The 20,022-nt window shown below is 39.0% G+C and overlaps 1 protein-coding gene across 3 annotated transcripts in view; it reads left to right on the top strand.

Annotated features, from left to right (window-relative positions):
• Positions 1 to 20,022, top strand: part of DROSHA (drosha ribonuclease III) — a 77,356-nt gene that overhangs the window by 9,507 nt on the left and 47,827 nt on the right. For all 3 annotated transcript variants that reach the window (XM_050306272.1, XM_050306276.1, XM_050306271.1), the window contains 7 exons: positions 1,343 to 1,497; positions 4,446 to 4,526; positions 6,564 to 6,650; positions 6,758 to 6,844; positions 9,841 to 9,912; positions 11,331 to 11,412; positions 12,575 to 12,649. In XM_050306272.1, the coding sequence (XP_050162229.1) occupies positions 1,343 to 1,497; positions 4,446 to 4,526; positions 6,564 to 6,650; positions 6,758 to 6,844; positions 9,841 to 9,912; positions 11,331 to 11,412; positions 12,575 to 12,649 (639 nt within the window). The remainder of the gene's footprint in view (positions 1 to 1,342; positions 1,498 to 4,445; positions 4,527 to 6,563; positions 6,651 to 6,757; positions 6,845 to 9,840; positions 9,913 to 11,330; positions 11,413 to 12,574; positions 12,650 to 20,022) is intronic.

The raw sequence follows: 20,022 nt of genomic DNA, 5'->3' as shown, positions 1-20,022 counted from the left end.
TAACTAAGGAGGGTCTTGTTTTCAGTAAGTACGTGTATTTTAAACCATAGTTTCACAGTATTTCAGAGCACTAAGTATAGTAATGTATTTTTTCCTAAGTCAAAACTTAGAAATGGAAGAAATGTTGTGTTTTATTGCAAGAATAATAAACCTTTCTTGCATCCTGATATGTATGTTGGCTATGAAAGCATTTATTTAAATTGAAGCTGAGGAGATCTGTGGAAATGAGTGACTAAAATTACATGCATAAGAAAGTACCACAGGAGATTAGAGATATGTGAGATCAAGCTCTGGGGGTTTTCTGTGTGTGCTTTTTCTGATATCAAGTCCAGACACTTATTAAAATTACTTTGACAACACCACAGAAGAGATGGTCTAAGCACCAAACCTGTCAGAGTTCAAGAAGTGTTTGGACAATGTTGTCAGGCACATGTGATTCTTGGGGTTACTGTGTGCGGGTCCAGGAGCTGGACTCAAGGATCCTTGTTGTTCCCTTCCAATGTAGGAGGTTCTGTGAAAACATCTTCTTTCTTTTTCTTTAGCATTGTTGTCCCTTTTAATACACCAGAAAAATTGTTTTATTGTTTTAGTTAGTAAAAAGAAAAATGTCTTTAAAAAAAAAAAAAAAGAAAAAAACACAAACCTCACAGAACAGGACTTTCATGAAACTTAAGACTGCATTCACTCAACTAGTAGTTCCAGGTTTTCTTCTTGCCTGTGATTTCTAATATGTGTTAATGGATTTATTAGAATTGATTTTGAAAATGAGTCTGACAGTACATGTTCTATAATAATTCTATACATACATGTTGTTTCAAAAATGCTTAAATAGTATCCTGCTACAGGCAGGACCATTTTTAGGTAAAATGAAACTAGGCATAAGCATTTTGCTCATAGCAAGAAGAATTAACTTCTAAACAAGAGGTTCTGCTTAGCTTGCGCTAGTGACCTTGTGTGTGTTTCTCTTTTTTCTTTCTCTTTTTTTTTTTTTTTAATATGTGCTTTTTTTAACTTTACAGTAATACTTCTGTTGGTTATAGATCTTCAACATCAAGTAACTGAGATTAGTTTTCTGTAACTGATCAGTGGTGCTCCTGGGCAGCCAAACAGCATTCTCTCATGTGTGCAAACAGGTTCTCTTGTTATAGGTGTTTAATATCTATAGCATTTGCTGTCATTTTTAATTAAAAATGCAGTTACTGCCCATCTTAGTGCGAGTGTCATGCATAACTTTAACTTTGGGTATGCCACAGTTAGATATGTCATGTTAGAGAGTGCATTGCTGCAGAGAAAGAGAGCATGTGTGTTTTTCAGCTGCCTTTATTTCTTCTTTGTGAACCAGAGAGCTCCAGTGAGTCAGAGTGTGACTCTGAAGATGACAGCAGCTGCTCTAGCAGTTCAGATTCAGATGTTATTGACGTCATCGCAGAAATTAAGCGTAAAAAAGCACACCCTGATCGTCTCCATGAAGAACTGTGGTACAATGATCCAGGGCAGGTACGGGGAGAGGAAAAAGCGCTGTGTGTCCAAAAGTCATTCTCCCCACAGACTGAAAATTCTGCCTTGTTGTCAAACATGCCAGGTGACATCTATTTCAAAATGCTTTCTTTACCCCCTTTTCTCTTTCATCTTCTTCAAAGCTCTTCACTTTTGATTTCAAGAGTATGGTTCCAGCTAATTAATCATGGGGATTATTCAGTTGGAATCATGTCTGACAGCATTAATAAAACCTGAATTGCTAATGTTGTCCTCTTAGCCTTGAGATAAAGGTACACAAATAAATTCTGTGATGGAGAAAAGGTGACATGTTTGTGTCCTTTACAAATTTTTCACCTAAAAGCTCTCAGCTCGTAATGATAAATAATGTTTTAAATATGCAGTTAATGCTTCTAATTTCTTTTGTAGTGGTTCTTTTGTAATTGCATGGAGATTGTAGTTCTCATTAAATGTAATTGCTGAACTCATGAAGTGTTGTTTTGAACACTGCACAGAAGACTAGCTTTTGTTTGCAAATTCACCATCTTCATCTTTCTTACTTAACTATTTTACAGTCTATTCTCTTACTGTCAAGTGGCATCTCAGTAAATTTATTTTTCTGGCACTTTGTGTGATGCATGAGTTTAGCATGCAACAAATCATAATGTGAAGAGATACCGCAATGCATATTGTCACTGTGGTAATTCAGAGGTCTGTTGAATATTCTATTACAGATTTGTATTTATGCTTCTAGTTTAAAAAAAAAATTGATTGAGCGTAGCTAGCTGATTTTATTTGTATGGAAAACAGAATTAGCGAACTGTTTAGATATTTAACTATAAAAATTGCGTAGCTCTTGGGCACACTTCAAAGTTAATGTTCTATGGAGAATATTAGCTAAAAAAAAAGTGGACTAACTGTAGAATGAATAGATTCAGGAATGTTTAGTATATGAGTTTCCTGCTCAAAAACTCTTTCCCAGAAACTTTCTTGAGATTACCTCTTCATCTTTCTTGAAAGGGCTGAAATCAGATCACGGTGAGCTTCTCAGTACTGTATTACTTCTGAATAGATTTTACTTGAAAATATTTGAAGTTTGCATAGATATTTATTTGGCATAGATTTATGCCAAAATGCTTTCAAGCTATGGCAAAATAAAACAAGAATGCGCTGATTTGTACAAGTACACTGTCTGGCACGGAACTAGATATGTAGGATGCATCTTCCCAACCCTTCAATCTGAGAAGTTTGTTTGTCATTTTGGATAATCTCCAACAGTGCTGACAGTTGCCAGAAAATAAATTGTTAAATCCAATGCCACCATAGTGGTCTTTGCCTTACAAGTGTTACCTGATTGTTTTTACTGCCCTGTTGGTCAGAGAAAGTTAGAAGGCATTACCTGGGTAAATTTGTGATCTTTCACCATCATTTTCATCATTGCTTCCTGATTGATCCTCTGTGTTTTTTTCCATGAGCAGTGGTCATGAGCGACAAGGTAGATATGTATCTGACTTGCTTTTCAAGTTTGGTCTGTGCATTTAATGTAACAGAGGCAGTATTAGTGCTGAACAATTCTAAGAATTAAGGATGAGGTTTTTGAAAATAAGTGATGATTATTTAAATAGCCTCTGTAGGCCCTTAGTTGGAGGATAGATGAGCACTTAGCTGTTGACTGCATTTTTAACTCTTCTCTTTTGTGGCTAAGACAGTGAGGAAGTATGCTTTTACTTGTAAGCATGCTTCACTTTCTTTGAGCCTGTACTCTCCTCAAGGGCCTCAGAGTGCGGGGGAAAGAAAGTGTGAACAATAAGCTCTCGTGTCACTCCATTGTTAAGACTGTGTGACTTAAGTTATCCAAGAAGTAGAGAAGTATCCTGCTTCTTACGTTTCTTTGTACGTACCAGTCTTAAGAAACTAAACTGAGGTGGACATTCAGAAAATTAATATCAGAACTAAAAAGTTCGATTGCTATCCCAACTACCTAAAACTAACATTAACAACAGTTTGGTCTTGCTTCCTGTGGTGTCTTCACATGATATCTATTGTGTGATGATGTTATTTAGCCCTACCATGGGTGCTGTTTATTTTTTCAGACTGCTTGTAAAAGCATGAAAAGTTCTGCTGGTTTTTGTATTGCATTGCAAGGTTATTGGCTTTTTTTTCTTAAGTCGAAGAAAGGTACAAGTTCTTAGATTCAAACTTTGATTAATACCTGGGACCGGAAACTTAATTTGTTCCTCTTGTTTGGTTCTGGGCATCTTTTGTTGTATTTCTGCAACAAGCATAATGTTAAGAGCAGAAAACTTTAGGGTGTTGCAGTAATTGATAGTCTGCATTGATCTTGGTCATAAAAGTTAAAAGAAAGACACTAGCTTTATAATGTGTGCATTGGCCCTTTTTAGTATAGCTACTTGATGCACCTGTACAGAATACTAAAGTGGTATTTTTCTCTCTTTTTTTACTGATCTGTTCACAGATTGAATTTGAAGTGTTCCCATTAGTTCTTTAAAGTACCAAGTTAAAGACTCAAATGGTCTATCTTGTCCCGTGGCAGAGAGGTTCATTGGAGATGGATTTTCAGTTTGAGTTTAGTGGAACTGTTTCAGTGTTGATATTTCAGCATGTAAATATTGACGCATGCATTTTTGGGACCTGAATTTTATTTTAGACAGGCAGTGTGCTGTTTGTATGTATAGGAAATGGAAAAGATGTATATGATAGCAGAGAGGTAGAATTCTGCTGAGAGTGTTGGTTTCCATCTTGTGCTTCTGAAACAGTGATAAAGTTCTAATGCTATTGTGCAGTTCTCTTACATTAGTCTATACTGTTTTCGGTTTTATTGGCTTAAGAACATCCACTTAATCTAAGCATGACAGGCTTTTAGAAGCATCAGCACTTTGGGCATTAAAACCAACATACTTTTCCAAAACCACTTCCAAGAAAACAGAATCCTATTTTGTTTTTGACAGATGAATGATGGACCTCTGTGCAAGTGCAGTGCTAAAGCTCGACGAACGGGAATAAGACATGGCATTTATCCTGGCGAAGAGGTATTAGTAATTCTAAGAATTGCAGTTATGAATACAAACTTGCTGCTGTAAATTCCTACTTGGGTTGATTTGAGTTTTTTCTCCATGATTTACAGGCTAAGTAAAAAATTCCTGTTCAACTGTAAATCGCTTAGTTGTGTAACCTCATATTTAAAATGCAATACTAGTAATTAAATCCACCTGAAAACTATGGAAAACTTTCACCTGTGTTTGTCTAGTTCTATGTTTGTTTGGAGTTTAAGTTTCTGAAACACAATTGCTTGCTTAATAGAAAAGATCTTGCGGTCAGGGCCACTCCCGGGCAGGTGGGGCTCGTTAGCCCTTAAAGGCAACCCACCTACGTCCTGAGGACCTCACTGTCACCGTCCAAGCTCGCTTGGCCCCGGCAGATGAACCTTAGGATTAAAGGGTGGGCTCAGTTCCGCGCACACTGTGTCTCACCTAAAAAATCCAATGCGCAGGCTGGAAGGTGGAAAGCCTTCCCCGGATCTTCGCTCGCGAAGACTGGCCATTATATATGTGATTTAAGTTCTACTATCTTAAGGTGTATGAGTATGTTGTGAAGGGCCTGCTTTGTAGAATGATTATTTTAAAAGGAAAACTGAATAGTAATTCTGCTGTTGAAAGGAGCACAAAGATTGTCAGGAGGTATTCTTGCCTTAGCATATAGGTTTTACCGTTTATCGTTGTACTTTTTCTTGAAGAATTTATTTTTCAGTAGGCCTTCTTACATACATTTACTGAAACAGTCTTTTATTTCTCTGCAGCTAGAGGAGTTATGCATGTTTCTGTGCATTTATTGAGTTTGGAAAAATGGCTTTGGTCTGAAGCTTACTAGAAATCACTTTAGTTCAGTGATCAATTCCTCAACACACTATCTCTAGTGTTTTTCTTCCGGAGAAGAAGGAGCGATAAAATTTGGGAGGAGAAAAAAAAAAGTATAAATAAATATATATATAAATAAATATATAAATAAATAAAACTTATTGTATGAAGGCAGCTGCTCCCTGGAGCAAGGCCATCTGGAAATCCGAGGTTTCAGAAATTTTTACATTGTCCTGCAGACGAAACTTACTAGCTTTAAACTAGCTGGCGTGTAACTGTTGTGTTGCAGCAGTGAGAAGCTTATTTTGGGGTTGAACAGCCTGTGTAATCACCCCACTTACTGGATGGGTTTTGTCAAGTGTCCAGAGCAACCTGTAGTGTAGCTGTCTTGCCATTGCCATCAGGCTAACTTTTGTAGCATTGTTTAGAGTAGTAGTACCCTTCTCACTGCAGTGGTTTTATTTTTTTTTCCCTATGCAGACAGATGTATTCTGAACAGGCTGGTTGCAGTCTCTGAACTGCAATAATACGGATGTAGGGCATATGAAAAATGTTTTTTTTCTGACTGTTGAGGAGTTTTAGGTCTTTACACAGAACTTCAGAAGAAGAAGTAAGGAAATATGAATCCCAAGTGTCTGGTGTTGCACCAGAGTGCATGGAGAGCTGGCTACCTTTGTACCTTATAGTCAGGCAATACAACCTGGGAAACAGAGTGGGGTTACCAGAGCTGCCTCTGTGGTGATAAAGTAGTCCCCTCTCTTCAGGTCTCAGATTTACCTCAAGCACATCAGCTGATCTCTGTATGTTTTGATACTGTACCTTGAGACCTTACCATGTGAGGTCCAGGTTCCTCTGTAAACTTTTAAAAATACATTTCCTGAAACAAATTTCTACAGAAGAGGAAATCAACCTGATGTGTGAACAACTAACTGCGGTGTGTAAGAAAGATAGGAGAGTCAAATGGAAAATGAAAAAAATACAGCAATGTTTTTCACCTTTTTTTACTTTTGAGTAGCATCAAAAATATTTCTGAAAGTGAAAGTGTAGATAAGGCCACACTTTCCCTCTTCCCAGAATGCTTAATTATGACTACCTGCTTTTATTTAATTTTTCCTAATTCATATTTCATGGCTATTAGAAATGCTTTATTCTCTCTTTTAATCTAAATTTGCCTTGACTCTACATATAGTTCTACTTATCTCTTTCTTTAAGCCCATTAAACCGTGTCGCCCCATGACCAATAATGCTGGAAGACTATACCACTACCGAATTACTGTGTCACCTCCCACAAACTTCTTAGTAAGTACTTCATAAATAATTCTAAGTAGGACTCTGATTTTGTTTTCACTGACGAAAGTAGTACTGCTTCATGCTTACTCTGTGGTGGTTTTGTTTGCTTTTTTAAGACAGACAGACCTACTGTTATTGAGTATGATGACCATGAATATATCTTTGAAGGGTTCTCAATGTTTGCACATGCACCACTAACAAACGTAAGTACGTTCATTGCTACGTCTTGGGGTTTGTTTAGAAGGTATGCTATTTCTGCCCTGAAGCAAAATTTCTCCAAAACAACAGTACATGTATGTTACAAACATCTTGCCATCAATGTGGACAGGGGAAAGACATTTCTGCTAATGAGTCTCAGGTTTTGTCTTAACTAATTGTGGTAAGCAGCATCTTCAAACTGTGAGTGAGGCTGTGATGTGCATCAAAGTAATGTTTTTATGTGTTTCACAGTTTGGAAGTGAATTAAACCATGGAATAACTTGTTAAAACTGCTAATTGGATTTAAACTGGATGAGTAGGTTTGTTAAGTTGTTGAAGTTTGAAAAACTAGTGACAGCACAGCAGAAGTTTTCCCTTTTGAAAATGAACTTTTTCAGAGATCAAATCTAAAGGATCTTCTCTCTTCTTAAAACTTACCTAGATGTATCCAATACTTTCTAACTGCTGTTCAGCTTCTTCAGGAAGTCAGCAAATTATGATTTTTAGTAAAACTGTAGGTATTTACAGGCATTAAATTTTATGTTTTGAAAGCAAGTATCACAAGAAAAGGACATGACTGGTACCTGACTGCCCTGCTTTTCTAATATAAGCTAAGTTAGCCAAATCTGAACAGAAAATATGCAAATACCACATTTCTGTACACTTTTTTGATATATTGATTATTTCAGGGTTTTCTCAAAAAATCAGTGTGTACTGGTTTCCATGTTTTTTACACCAATTACTAGCTACACCACCAGTACCAAAACCTAGTATAACAATGGTTATCAATACATGACTGGGATGCAACAATACGGGACTGGGATATAAGGATACTGGAACTGTCAGCACTAAGAAGAAATTACCTTCTCCCCAACAGTTTGCTTTCATAATGTGTATGATAACACTTTACTTTTGGTGGGCAGGGGAAGGGACTATTGTTGACAAGAAGTCAGGGAGATAGTGGAGTTCAGCCTCTGGCATGGCAGTGTGAAGCACTGCTGCCCGGCAATATTAACACCGTAATGACAGTATTGGGATTCTAGGCAGATTTGTCTCAAGACTTTACATTTTCACTTTGCAGATGAGCTAAAACGAGCGGTTTTGGTTTGCTCAAATCAAAACAATAAAGAGGCCACCTTATATTTACAATGTTTGTGTCTACTGCGTCACAGGAAGGCAGAGAGTTATGGAAATCTTTAATATACAGAGAACAAGGAAAACACTTCTTGTCTGATATGAGAAGTTAGTGAAGATACTGAGCTTACTCTTACTATAAAGTGCATATGTGTATTTTCTCATTCCAAATAGGGGAAGTGATTAGCTGCAAATGATTACTTTTTTACAGAATTGAACAAAAAGCAACACTCTGGTGTCAATTCCTGTTACTAACAGATATAAAGCCCTTTGGAAGGAATTTCTTGCTGCCATGAGAGGATTTTCAGCAACTTAAAACCTGCTGTTTGAGGGACATTTTGGAACGTATTTGATCAAAAGGAGCTAGGAAAGGGTAGCAAAAATCGAGATCTGAATACCAACATCTTTGCGTGAACCAAACTTCTGTAGTGTGAAGTCTATTGTAAGTCTTAGTACTGTTATTACTGAGTAATAATTGAGCAACTCAAGTATTAGGGAAAATGGTTAGTACAGTCATAAGAGAAATTAAAATTTTCTTAGTATAAATACCAAACCAATTTTACACGACCAACCACTTATTCCTTTGCTATATGTTTGCTTGGAACTCTAATTCATTGAGATCTTAGTCATGGTCACTTCTCTGAAGTTTTCAACTCCTAGTTGAAATTACATTTTAGGAAGTAAATGAACAATCCCTGTATTTTTTTTAAAGCCCCAGTGATTTAAGTGTGGCAGGTTTTCATCTGCTCAGGTTCTAAATAGTGTATTTAACTTCCGAGGTTTTTTTATTTTTATATTCATATTTAATATTGTATCAGATTCTAAGAAATGCAATTTTTGTTTGTTTGGTGTAGCATCCTAATTTATCATGCAGATACTAAGAGATTTTTGTAAACAACAGAGTCAAACGTTTGACAGTGGGCTGTAAGAAGATGCAAGCAGAATATTGCACCTCTGCTATGTACATAATTTCAACGTAAACCCAGCACTGTTCAGATATTTTTTATGTGCTTATCAATGTAAAATAATCTTGGGTTGCTTCACTTTCACAGGCCACTGAATTGTTCTAAGATTCTTTTGTGCTTTTGAGGCTTGTGAATAGTAAAATTTGCTAAGAGCTGCAGAGGAGCTGTGTAGGGGAGTACAGCTGTGTACAGCTCCCGTGTGTAGGGGAGAATTAGGCATTTTTGTAGTCTTTTAGAAATTTAGCTTTTTTTTCTCTGAAAATCCCATTTGAAAAAAAATTACATGCCTTCAGGATTCTATGGACCGCAAACAAAAAAACCTTCTTCAAAGCTGAAAAAAAAGGAATTAGATGTTTGTCTTGCTAGTTAGTTGAATGAACTTCTCTGACTATTTGTTGGATGAAACTAGTATAAACCTCTGAGCTTATCCTGAAGTTCTTACGTGATGTTGCCTTGACTGAAAACCACATTTTAAGACAGTATAGCTAACAGAATTGGCAGTGTGCTAAAAACACCTTGCTTTCAGACCAGCGTATCAATCTGACATGTTGCATCACCAACAACAAATTCACTTCCAACTATACAAGAGAGAAGATGCAGGCTTACTGAGGTTTACGGGTTTACTTTTTCTTCTGAAGAAAATTTCTTGTCCAGTAGATGGCAATATTTAACCTTCCTTTACCGTCCCTCCTATCGGCATTGTGTTATTACCGAGGTGGAGGTTAGAACTGGTGCTTCCTTTGCGCATGCTTGTGTCCCTGTCGCTTTGCACAATACCCCAGAGCAGATGTTTTAGTAAGTGCCATTTTCAGTAGACAGTAATGCCTTTGCATATGATATTGTATTAACTATACATTTGATGCTGTACAGTTTTTCATGCTGAATTTCTGTTTTCCTTCCAGATTCCTCTGTGTAAAGTAATCAGATTTAACATTGACTATACAATTCATTTTATTGAGGAGATGATGCCTGAGGTAAGAAGGATAATTAGTCTAAAAGTCAGAGTGTGTTAAGAGTTGTTGATGTGCTTAATGGATTAAACTCTTCAGTAGCGCATCTTGTGAAGTCTCTAAGAGACTGGTTGAGTTCTGAATTAATGGCTGAAGAGGAACTTGGACTCACAGGTACTAGAGTAAATCCATCTATGTTGGCTATCATATATCAAAATCAAATAGTAAGAAGTGCTTTTATCCATAGGTTTGTTTCTTTTTAAGTTACATGCAATATATATGTCAGATGCTTTTATTTGTAAGCTGAGGTAGGCATTACCCTTCTCTTATGGATGACAAAAATAAGGCATATGTGGAGATATCTGTTTGCCAGGACCACATAAGTCAGTGGCAGAGCTGAAACTTAATCGTAAGTTTGAAGCTCTGAAGATTGCTTATCAGTTCTTAATATAAGCTGTTGCCAAAACAAATTTCCTGTGGATACAAACAAAACACATTCAGTTCATAATCTGTTTGTGGCGGGTTTTTTTATCACAAACTAATCCCTGGTGAAGCCAGTTTGTGAAGTAAATTGCTGCAGTGGAACAGCGTGTGTAGGTACAGAAACACCCCTGCATATTAACTACAAAGATAGGATCAGTGTTTAATTTAGTCACATATATTTACATTTTTCTTTCTAGTTATCTCTTTTTTTGTTGCTCAGCAGCATCTAAATATATGCAACAGCCCTGAAATTCCTCAGAAAGAATAATGTGATCAAAGCAATTCATTTCTTGTTAGGGAATCTACCGTGTTGTTTGCAAATCTTGATCTGAAACAACAAATGGCCACTAAGCGAAATAGGGAAGTGACCATTTCGGGGGCTTCTGGTCAAATAGCTGCAGTGTTATTTGCAGACCATCTGTACTAATGATTTCTTGTGAGAGAGGCTGTGGTGTTGGGTTTGAAATTTGTGGCTGATATTATGTATGCCTAATTTATATCGACCTGGCCTCACTTTGTTTGTTCAGGAAGGTTTATAAGTTCCTTCGTTGGACTAGCCACTTCCCCACTTGATGAAAAGAATCTTTTTTTTTTTTTTTCCCCCTTTGGTCTTTTTTCCTCCTCTTCTATTGGCTGTTGAGATCATAATCCTCAATTTGTGTTGCACCGATACATTGCCGTGTAAGTGAAAATGATACCACAGATAGTGATTTATAAACTTTTAATATGAGTATTTAGGAAAAAGTGAATTATGAAAAAGATACTTCTTGGAAATACGTCATCTGCTTAGCTTGCTCAGGTGGAAAGGATTTTAGTGCTTTAATTATACATGAGTGGCATTATTTGTATTACAGTATTATATAACTGTAATTTTGGTTTATTTCTTTGGTTTTCAGTGGTATTATTTGTATTACAGTATTACATAATTATAATTTTGGTTTATTTCTTTGTTTTTCCAGAATTTTTGTGTGAGAGGTCTTGAGCTGTTCTCTTCATATCTATTCAAAGATATTTTGGAGCTGTATGACTGGAATCTTAAAGGTAACTTTGCCTTTGAAAGGATCCTCAAAATAGCAATGTAAATGCAGTTTTATGTGAGAGGAACAAACACTTTATTCTTCAAGAAGATGAAATATATTAGAGTTCAGTAGTGTGAACTCTTTAGCAATGAAAATGCACAAAATTGGCTCTTTATTCTCACAGATAAACTAAATGTCTGCTTTAATCCAAAACTGTTCTTTTTAATCAAACAATAAATACTACTGTACATTTAATATTTCAGAGTATCATAGGCATGGTATTTTGAAAGCCAAAGTGTCAAGTCAACTATTCTCTTTTTTTTATGAGCTAACAAACAAGTTACTCATACAGTATTCCTCTACAGTCAACTTACAAAGCAGTGTCATACAGACAGTTGTGCAAGGATAACGTATCATTAGAACTGAAAGTTTTTGACTTGACGAGGTGAAAATACTTGTTTCTATGAAGACTGCAAAAAAAGAGAATTTCATGGATGATACTTCCCATGGTCTTAAAGAAAAATGAATTATATTTCAGTATCTGTAGGTCTTGGTGTCTTAACTTTGTGGAGATGCACTGTGCACTCACTGCAGTTAAGCAGAGGAACATTCAGGTTTAATACATTTTGTGTAGTCTTTGGCGTGATGCTAAATATATTGTTGTCTTTCATATCACTGCTTCTGATTGTTCTTTCTTTTTCAACACTAGGTATTTACTGGTTTAGTTTTTATTTTTATGTAAAGCTTTATATGATGAATAGGAAATAGTACAAAATAGTACCATGGAAATTTCCTTGATATCTTTGTTATTATAAACAAAAAACGCGCTGCTAATTGGGAGGAGCTAATAAACCAGTGCTTCTATCTGTAAGGCTTAAGTGAAATAATTAATTGATTATGTGAACCAATCTTTTTGTGTTAGTGTCTTACATAAAAGTACTGGGGGTTTTGTTAGGTTCTTTTTATCTTGAAATTATTGTAGATTTCTTTTAAATTATCTATGTGAAAGCTTTCACTACAAGTTGTCTCTGTTCCTCTCTGCTGTGCATTTGTTACATTTCAAATTGCAACTTAGGCCCTATCAAATGTAATTCACTGATTTCATTTGCAACAAAGTTGTTGTTTTTCTTCTTTGGCAAATATGTTACTGTTCATAAATTTTCTGTATTTTTTTCATATTTAAGGTCCTTCACTTGAAAATGATTCTGTTTCCTGTCCCAGGTATCACTTCATGCCACGGTTTGTGAGATTTCTTCCAGGTAATGTTTGTATTACATAGCTTTATAGAAATGAGATTTAAAAAGCTTTAAAAAAACCTCCAAAAAATCCCTCCCCAAAAAGGTCTACAAAAAAAGCCCTTATTGCAAGTCCCATGATTCAGTCAGTGCAGAAATCTGGTGCTTCTGTCTGAAGTCTCTAGTGCAATTCTCTTGGACACGTGGTGTGACTCTTGTGTATGGTCCTGTGCGGTGCTGGGAGTTGGGCTCCATGATCCTTGTGGGTTCCTTCTAGCTCACCATATTCTGTGATTCTCTGCTTGCTGGCAGTGTGGATGGTTTACTCAGAACTGGAATTCAGATGGGAAAGCTAAGTCTCACTTCCAACTTTCGTTTCTGTAGACATTTTAGGCAGTGCTGGGTCATCCTTGTCCTGCTCTGCAGTGGAGCTGTGCCATTTGAGGAGTGCTGTTACCTAATCTCACCTATTTCATATCCCTTCTCCTCTTCATGGTGTGATTATATTAAAAATCTTAATGTGCAATTTTGAGGGTCAGCACAATTAGCACCCCTGAGCACGTTTCTCTTATTGTTTCTTTATCTTAATGCAAGCTGAGACCTTATAGCAAATCGTGAAAGACAAAACCCACTGTTCCAATACAATTCAACCCCAGCCTGCCATCCAAGGACGAGCTTCAGTGTGGAGCTCATTTTTGAGTGAACAGCTTTCTTAGATGTTTAACACATCCTAAGATACTAGGGCAGACTTTCAGTTGTAGTAAATGTCATGGCTCCGTTGAAAATGTGTCCTGCTGTGGTCCTGCCAGTGATTACTCCAGAAGGGTTATGTGAACAGAAGGATGTGTTTCAGCTGCTGGACTGAGGGTGCACATGAAACATGGAACAATATTCATCAAGAGGGCTGTGGCCTGGAGGTGCTCTTTGCTCTGGGCTTTGAAACTTAGTTGGGATATTAATTATAGCTGGAGCAAAATAAGGTTTGGCTCGTTACCATAGAGAGTACTGATGGTTAGATGACTATATTTCTAATTGTTCCTTCCTGGATACACAGCACTGTTCTAATCAGAAGCAGAGCTCTGAGGCTTGCTAGCAAACATTGATTTGGTTTTGCTGAAGCAATTTACAAAATAAGCTATCAAGCCACATGTGGCTGATTAACTTGACCTCATCACAAGATGAGAACAAGTTTGACCTGCCTGGTTTGTGTAGCTTGAGGGTGTTTTCCTGTTCAGGGTTTTTATATTCTAATTCTTCCTTTTTTATTTTAGTTTAGAAGTCAGCTCTTTCTGTGCTGTTGGATTGTTTAATGATAAAGAGAGATAAGTTTCTATAACATGTTGTCGTGGTTTTGCCCATCAGCCCATCCCTGGGGCTGAGGATGGTTTTGTCCAGGTGATTTCTGGACAAAAAACCAATCAAAAAGTTCAGTAACGCCTTTGCTAATTACATCTTTAAGAAAACGGAAGAGAAGGTTGTGTCGCAGTTGAAATTAAGAGCAGCAGCCATGTAGGAGAGACGCGGTGGGCCCGAGGAGGGCCAAGGCCCCCTCCTCCCCCGGCTTGGGCCGGGGAGGGGGGCAGGTGCAGTACTGAAGCCTCCCTTCTCTCTTGTGAGAGAGTGAAGAAAAAAAAAAAAGGTTTAAAAGACGAACTGCTTAGACGAGAAACCGCTGCAGAAGAATTCCAGCCATGAGATAACAAGACTTCCAAGGTCAAAGCTGCAGTCGCAGGAGAGAAAAGAAAAGTTCGAAGGGGGGAAAACTGCTTTTTCTCCCTTCCGCTCTCCCTCCCTTCAGCAGGGTAAAGACTGAAAAATAAAACCCTGCCACCTGTAGAAGTTTGTTGGGGTGAAGAGACCCCCCGTGCGGCTCACAGAGGAGCTTGTGGATGCACCAGAGATTTGTGACTTTAACAGAGAAAGCCTTATGCTGGAGTAAAAGCGGCTCAGATGAGGCAGAGTCCTGTTAAAGACTTTGTGACCCTCGAAGGGATCGATGCTTATGCTGGAGCGAGACGGCTCAGATAAGCTTGGGATCTCAGTGAGAGATCCATGCTGCTGCTGTTGAAGATTTATGACCCTGACGGGTATTAGAACCTACGCTGGAACACAAAACGGTTCAGGTAGGGATGTTGGGATCCATGTGTGGGATCCGTGCTGCTGGTGCTAGAGAGAACCTACGCTGGAACAGAAAATGGCTCAGGTGGGATATTGGGATCTGAGTAAAGGATCCAGACTGGACCCATGCCAAGAAGTCAATCAAGGACTGTTCTCCCATGGGGAGGGACCTCCATAGGGAAACAGGGGTGAACTCTTAAACCATTATCCCTTGTAACCCTATGGAAGAAGATCCATAGTAAGCAAGTGTCCCCTTGCAAGCCTATGGAAGGAGACCCTTCAGGACCTGGGTAACCCTCAGCCTTCGGTTTTAACCCAGGAGGGGGGTAGGCCCAGCCCTGGAGGCTGACACAGAGAAGAAGGAAAAAAAGTTCCAACTGCGACGAAAGTGCTGCAGAGTTACTGGAGAGAGAGAGAGCTGGAATTCTGAGAACAGAAAAGGACTGCTTCTCCTCCTTGGACTGATATAAAGGGAAGTGGGGGGAGAAGTATCTTTTGTAAATACATAATACCTTTTACTTAAGTAGAATTGTTATAAATATAATTCTTTAGTTTTAGTTTGTTAATAATAAATACTCATACTTTTTTTCAATTCAGTCTCTTTTTGTCTGCATAAACCTTCTCTCAACTGATAGTAATTGTATGGGGAGTATAAAAGTAAATTGAGCCAGGACAAAACCACGACATTTTTGGTGGAGAATGCGGGCAGAGACTACCCAGAGAAACAGTGACTGAATCAAACCCCAACATTTTTAGTACCTCATGTGAGGAATTGGCCATAATGATTTTAAGATAACTGAGAGAAAGGTCTGCAGACAAAAGTAGATTGACCATGTGTACTGTGGTTATAGTAAAAAAAAGAATAATAGAGTTAAATATTATAGTGATGTTGTTTTAATTTTTAAATAGAGTAATTTTTAATTATAGTTTGTTTATTTATCATTGTATGTTGATTGTAGAATTTAAAATTTCTTAAAATGTAATTCGCAAAGGCGAAGGGGGGAATTGTCGTGGTTTTGCCCATCAGCCCATCCCTGGGGCTGAGGATGGTTTTGTCCAGGTGATTTCCGGACAAAAAACCAATCAAAAAGTTCAGTGACGCCTTTGCTAATTACATCTTTAAGAAAACGGAAGAGAAGGTTGTGGCGCAGTTGAAATTAGGAGCAGCAGCCATGTAGGAGAGACGCGGTGGGCCCGAGGAGGGCCAAGGCCCCCTCCTCCCCGGCTTGGGCCGGGGGGGGGGCAGGTGCAGTACTGAAGCCTCCCTTCTCTCTTGTGAGAGAGTGAAGAAAAAAAAAAAAGGTTTAAAAGACGAACTGCTTAGACGAGAAACCGCTGCAGAAGAATTCCAGCCATGAGATAACAAGACTTCCAAGGTCAAAGCTGCAGTCGCAGGAGAGAGAAGAAAAGTTCGAAGGGGGGAGAACTGCTTTTTCTCCCTTTCGCTCTCCCTCCCTTCAGCAGGGTAAAGACTGAAAAATAAAACCCTGCCACCTGTAGAAGTTTGTTGGGGTGAAGAGACCCCCCGTGCGGCTCACAGAGGAGCTTGTGGATGCACCAGAGATTTGTGACTTTAACAGAGAAAGCCTTATGCTGGAGTAAAAGCGGCTCAGATGAGGCAGAGTCCTGTTAAAGACTTTGTGACCCTCGAAGGGATCGATGCTTATGCTGGAGCGAGACGGCTCAGATAAGCTTGGGATCTCAGTGAGAGATCCATGCTGCTGCTGTTGAAGATTTATGACCCTGACGGGTATTAGAACCTACGCTGGAACACAAAACGGTTCAGGTAGGGATGTTGGGATCCATGTGTGGGATCCGTGCTGCTGGTGCTAGAGAGAACCTACGCTGGAGCAGAAAATGGCTCAGGTGGGATATTGGGATCCGAGTAAGGGATCCAGACTGGACCCATGCCGAGAAGTCAATCAAGGACTGTTCTCCCATGGGGAGGGACCTCCATAGGGAAACAGGGGTGAACTCTTAAACAATTATCCCCTGTAACCCTGTGGAAGAAGATCCATAGTAAGCAAGTGTCCCCTTGCAAGCCTATGGAAGGAGACCCTTCAGGACCTGAGTAACCCCCAACCTTCGGTTTTAGCCAAGGAGGGGGGTAGGCCCAGCCCTGGAGGCTGACATAGAGAAGAAGGAGAAAAGGTTCCAACTGCGACGAAAGTGCTGCAGAGTTACTAGAGAGAGAGAGAGAGAGCTGGAATTCTGAGAACAGAAAAAGACTGCTTCTCCTCCTTGGACTGATATAAAGGGAAGTGGGGGGGGAGAAGTATCTTTTGTAAATACATAATACCTTTTACTTAAGTAGAATTGTTATAAATATAATTCTTTAGTTTTAGCTTGTTAATAATAAATACTCATACTTTTTTCCAATTCAGTCTCTTTTTGTCTGCATAAACCTTCTCTCAACCGGTAGTAATTGTATGTGGGGGTATAAAAGTAAATTGAGCCAGGGCAAAACCACGACACATGTTATTCCTGTGTGCTGCATATTCTTTAAGGTTCCCAGCCTTCTAACTATTTTTTAAAATGTCTTTTTTCTGATATTTCTGCATAATTAGTTGCCTTTTAGCATCTTTTTGACAGGCATTTTTTAATCAAGTTTTCATCTTTTATTGATTTTTTTTTGAGATATCCTTGGAGATCTTTAATTTTTAAATAGTGGAAATCTATTTCCTTCAGGTATGTTTGCAGAACATGTCTTATGTCTAATCAAAGAATACATTGCTGCTTCAGATCTCCACACATCCATCGTCTCTGTAAAGATAGAAATGAATTGCTGATTTCCTATCCCCTCTAATTTTCTTTCTTTCTTTCTTATTTTTGCAACATGGTCTAAAAATAATGAGATTGGGGATGTCAGGTGTTCTGTGTGGATTTACTTAAAGACGGGCCTTGGGGTGTAGCTCTGAGCTTCAAGCTAGACATACAAAGTGTACTGAGTGCCAGAGATGCAAAGCATGTGGAATAGTTGCTGTATTGTATTCATTGTCATAGGTTTTTATGTTGATAAATATAGTCAGAGAGTAAAAGACTAAAAAAAACACACATGAGGTTCCAAATACTGCGTGTTCTGACCAAGAAAGGGTTTCCAACTTTGACAGTCTATAGTAACCTGTACCTTTCTGTACACGTCTTCAGAGGGTAAGGATACACTTGTATTTCAGTGATTGTTGGATGTGGGCTACCTCTTGCATAACAGTATAATCTAGTTTGTTGACAAAGAAAAATAAGCTTAGTAAATGGAGTCCCCCTTTAATTTGAAGGAAAATTTTGCACATTGAAAAATCTGTCCCTGTAGCTTTTTAGAAGTATTTCCTGTTTCCAGTGAGGCTTGTGGTATACTTTTCCCATTTAGGATTCCCTCTTGGAATTTGAGTGTGGCGGTTTGACCCTGGCTAGACACCAGGATACCCACCAAGTTGCTCTCTCACTCTCCCTCTGCAAAGTAGCAGAGAAGAAGAAAAAAAACAGCAAGGAATTCATCAGGATAGATAAGGGCAAAGCAGACTCAACATAGGGAATAAAACTTAAATTTATTCCTAGCAAGATAAAACTTAGAGAGTGAGAAATAAAACAGTCTTAAACAAACACCTTCCCTCCACCCCCTGCCCCCTTCCCTCCGTGTTCTCCCTCCTCTCCCCCAGCAGTGCAGGGGGATGAGGAAGAGGGTTTGCAATCACTTTGAATTCAATCCTCGCACAGCAGTTCTTACCAGTCTGCTGTCCTGTGGGTTACTCCTCCATCGGGTGCAGGGATGGGTCTTTTCACCCCGATGGTCTTCTATGGGCTGCAGGGGGACAACTGCATCACCGTAGTCTTCACCACACATTACAGGGGGGTCATGGCTCCCTTCCTGCTTCTGTGGGGTCCTTCCCCTGCTTCTGTGGGGGTCCCTCCCCGTGGGAGACAGTCTTTGATGGACCTCTCCTTGTGGGTCCATCCCCCCCCGCCTCGCGCAACAATTCTCTTCAGTCTGCTGCCCCATGGGTCATTCTGGGCAAGTCCTACCCTGGGGAAAACTTATTTCAGCATGGGTCTCCTGCAGGAGTTTGCTTAATCCTTAGGCCTCCCACAGGATCACAGCTTCCTTCATGCATCCACCTGCTCCAGCATGCTCTGCATCCCAAAGGTCTTCCACAGGCAGCAGGGGCCTCAGCTTTCAGTCTTTCCCCTGCTGGAGGGGGAGAGGGAGGCCCCTCCGGGCCTTTCCTGCCCCCACTGCTACTCTGACCTTGGAGTCTGCTTGTTATCCCATGTTCTCCTCTGCTCTTCTCCGGGTTGGAATTTCTTCTGCTCAACAACTCTTCTCTTCCTCTGTTCTTAAATATGTTATCACAAAAGCGCATATCATCACCAAGGAAGTCCCATCTGAAGCTGGCTGTCATTGGCTTTTTTTCATAGGACAGTGAAACTTCTAGCAGCTTCTAACTGAAACTACCTCTATGGCTTCCCTGCTACCAAAAACCCAGCCACCTGAACCCATGACAGTGAGTTAATTGTTTTAAGAGGTCAGGTTACACCATTCCCTTTCATCTTTTCTCTATGATAGTGCTGTAATCCCAGCTGAAGTAAAAGAAGTGCTTGTTCCTTCATGCGTGTTGTAGAGGACATCATCCTATTCAGAGCTGCTGTTATGCAGCAGTTCTGCAAGGCTTTTCTAGTGTGCCTGGAATCATATTCCTTGTGCTGTGGCATCATCTCCCATATTGCTCCAAGGCTTCAGCATTACTTTTTTATGGGTGTAGTGATAGAAAGAATATACTCAGTGGAAGAACCAGATGGTTTTTGCGTCCTGTGGAAGAGAAGTAAATCAACGTTCATGCTCTGTGGAGATGAAACTTGAAGATTCCTCCATACCTACAGATTAATACCCTTTTATTGAAGGAGGGAGTTGGAGAGATGTATGTCAAGATTAAAGCATTTTAGTAACATATAGTATCTTTTTACTCCTGTGAGCAGGCATACTGAATTTGAATAGTCAGTGTCTTCTGAGTGGTGATCTGTCAGAACCATCATTTGTGTTTCCTGTTTACATATTCACATCTGTAGCTGGCAACCTGAAGCCAGTCAGGTTATACTGTCTTCTTTTGTTACAAGCAACCTTTGCTGTGTATTTTTCCTGTAGTCTCAGAAGTATTTAGCAATTTTCACATGCCCTTGATTCATTTAGTGACAGGAGACAGCATGAGGCTCTTTAGTCTTAATTACTGCAGTTACAGCACGTAAGCACTATAGATGATTTTAAAGTGCAGGGATAGCTTTCTACATTC

The sequence above is a fragment of the Myiozetetes cayanensis genome, unplaced genomic scaffold (genome assembly GCF_022539395.1).
Source record: "Myiozetetes cayanensis isolate MyiCay16 unplaced genomic scaffold, myiCay2020 scf1, whole genome shotgun sequence".
Lineage (NCBI taxonomy): Eukaryota > Metazoa > Chordata > Aves > Passeriformes > Tyrannidae > Myiozetetes > Myiozetetes cayanensis.
Note: the sequence above shows the minus strand (reverse complement) of the source record. Positions and strands in the feature narration are given on the sequence as shown.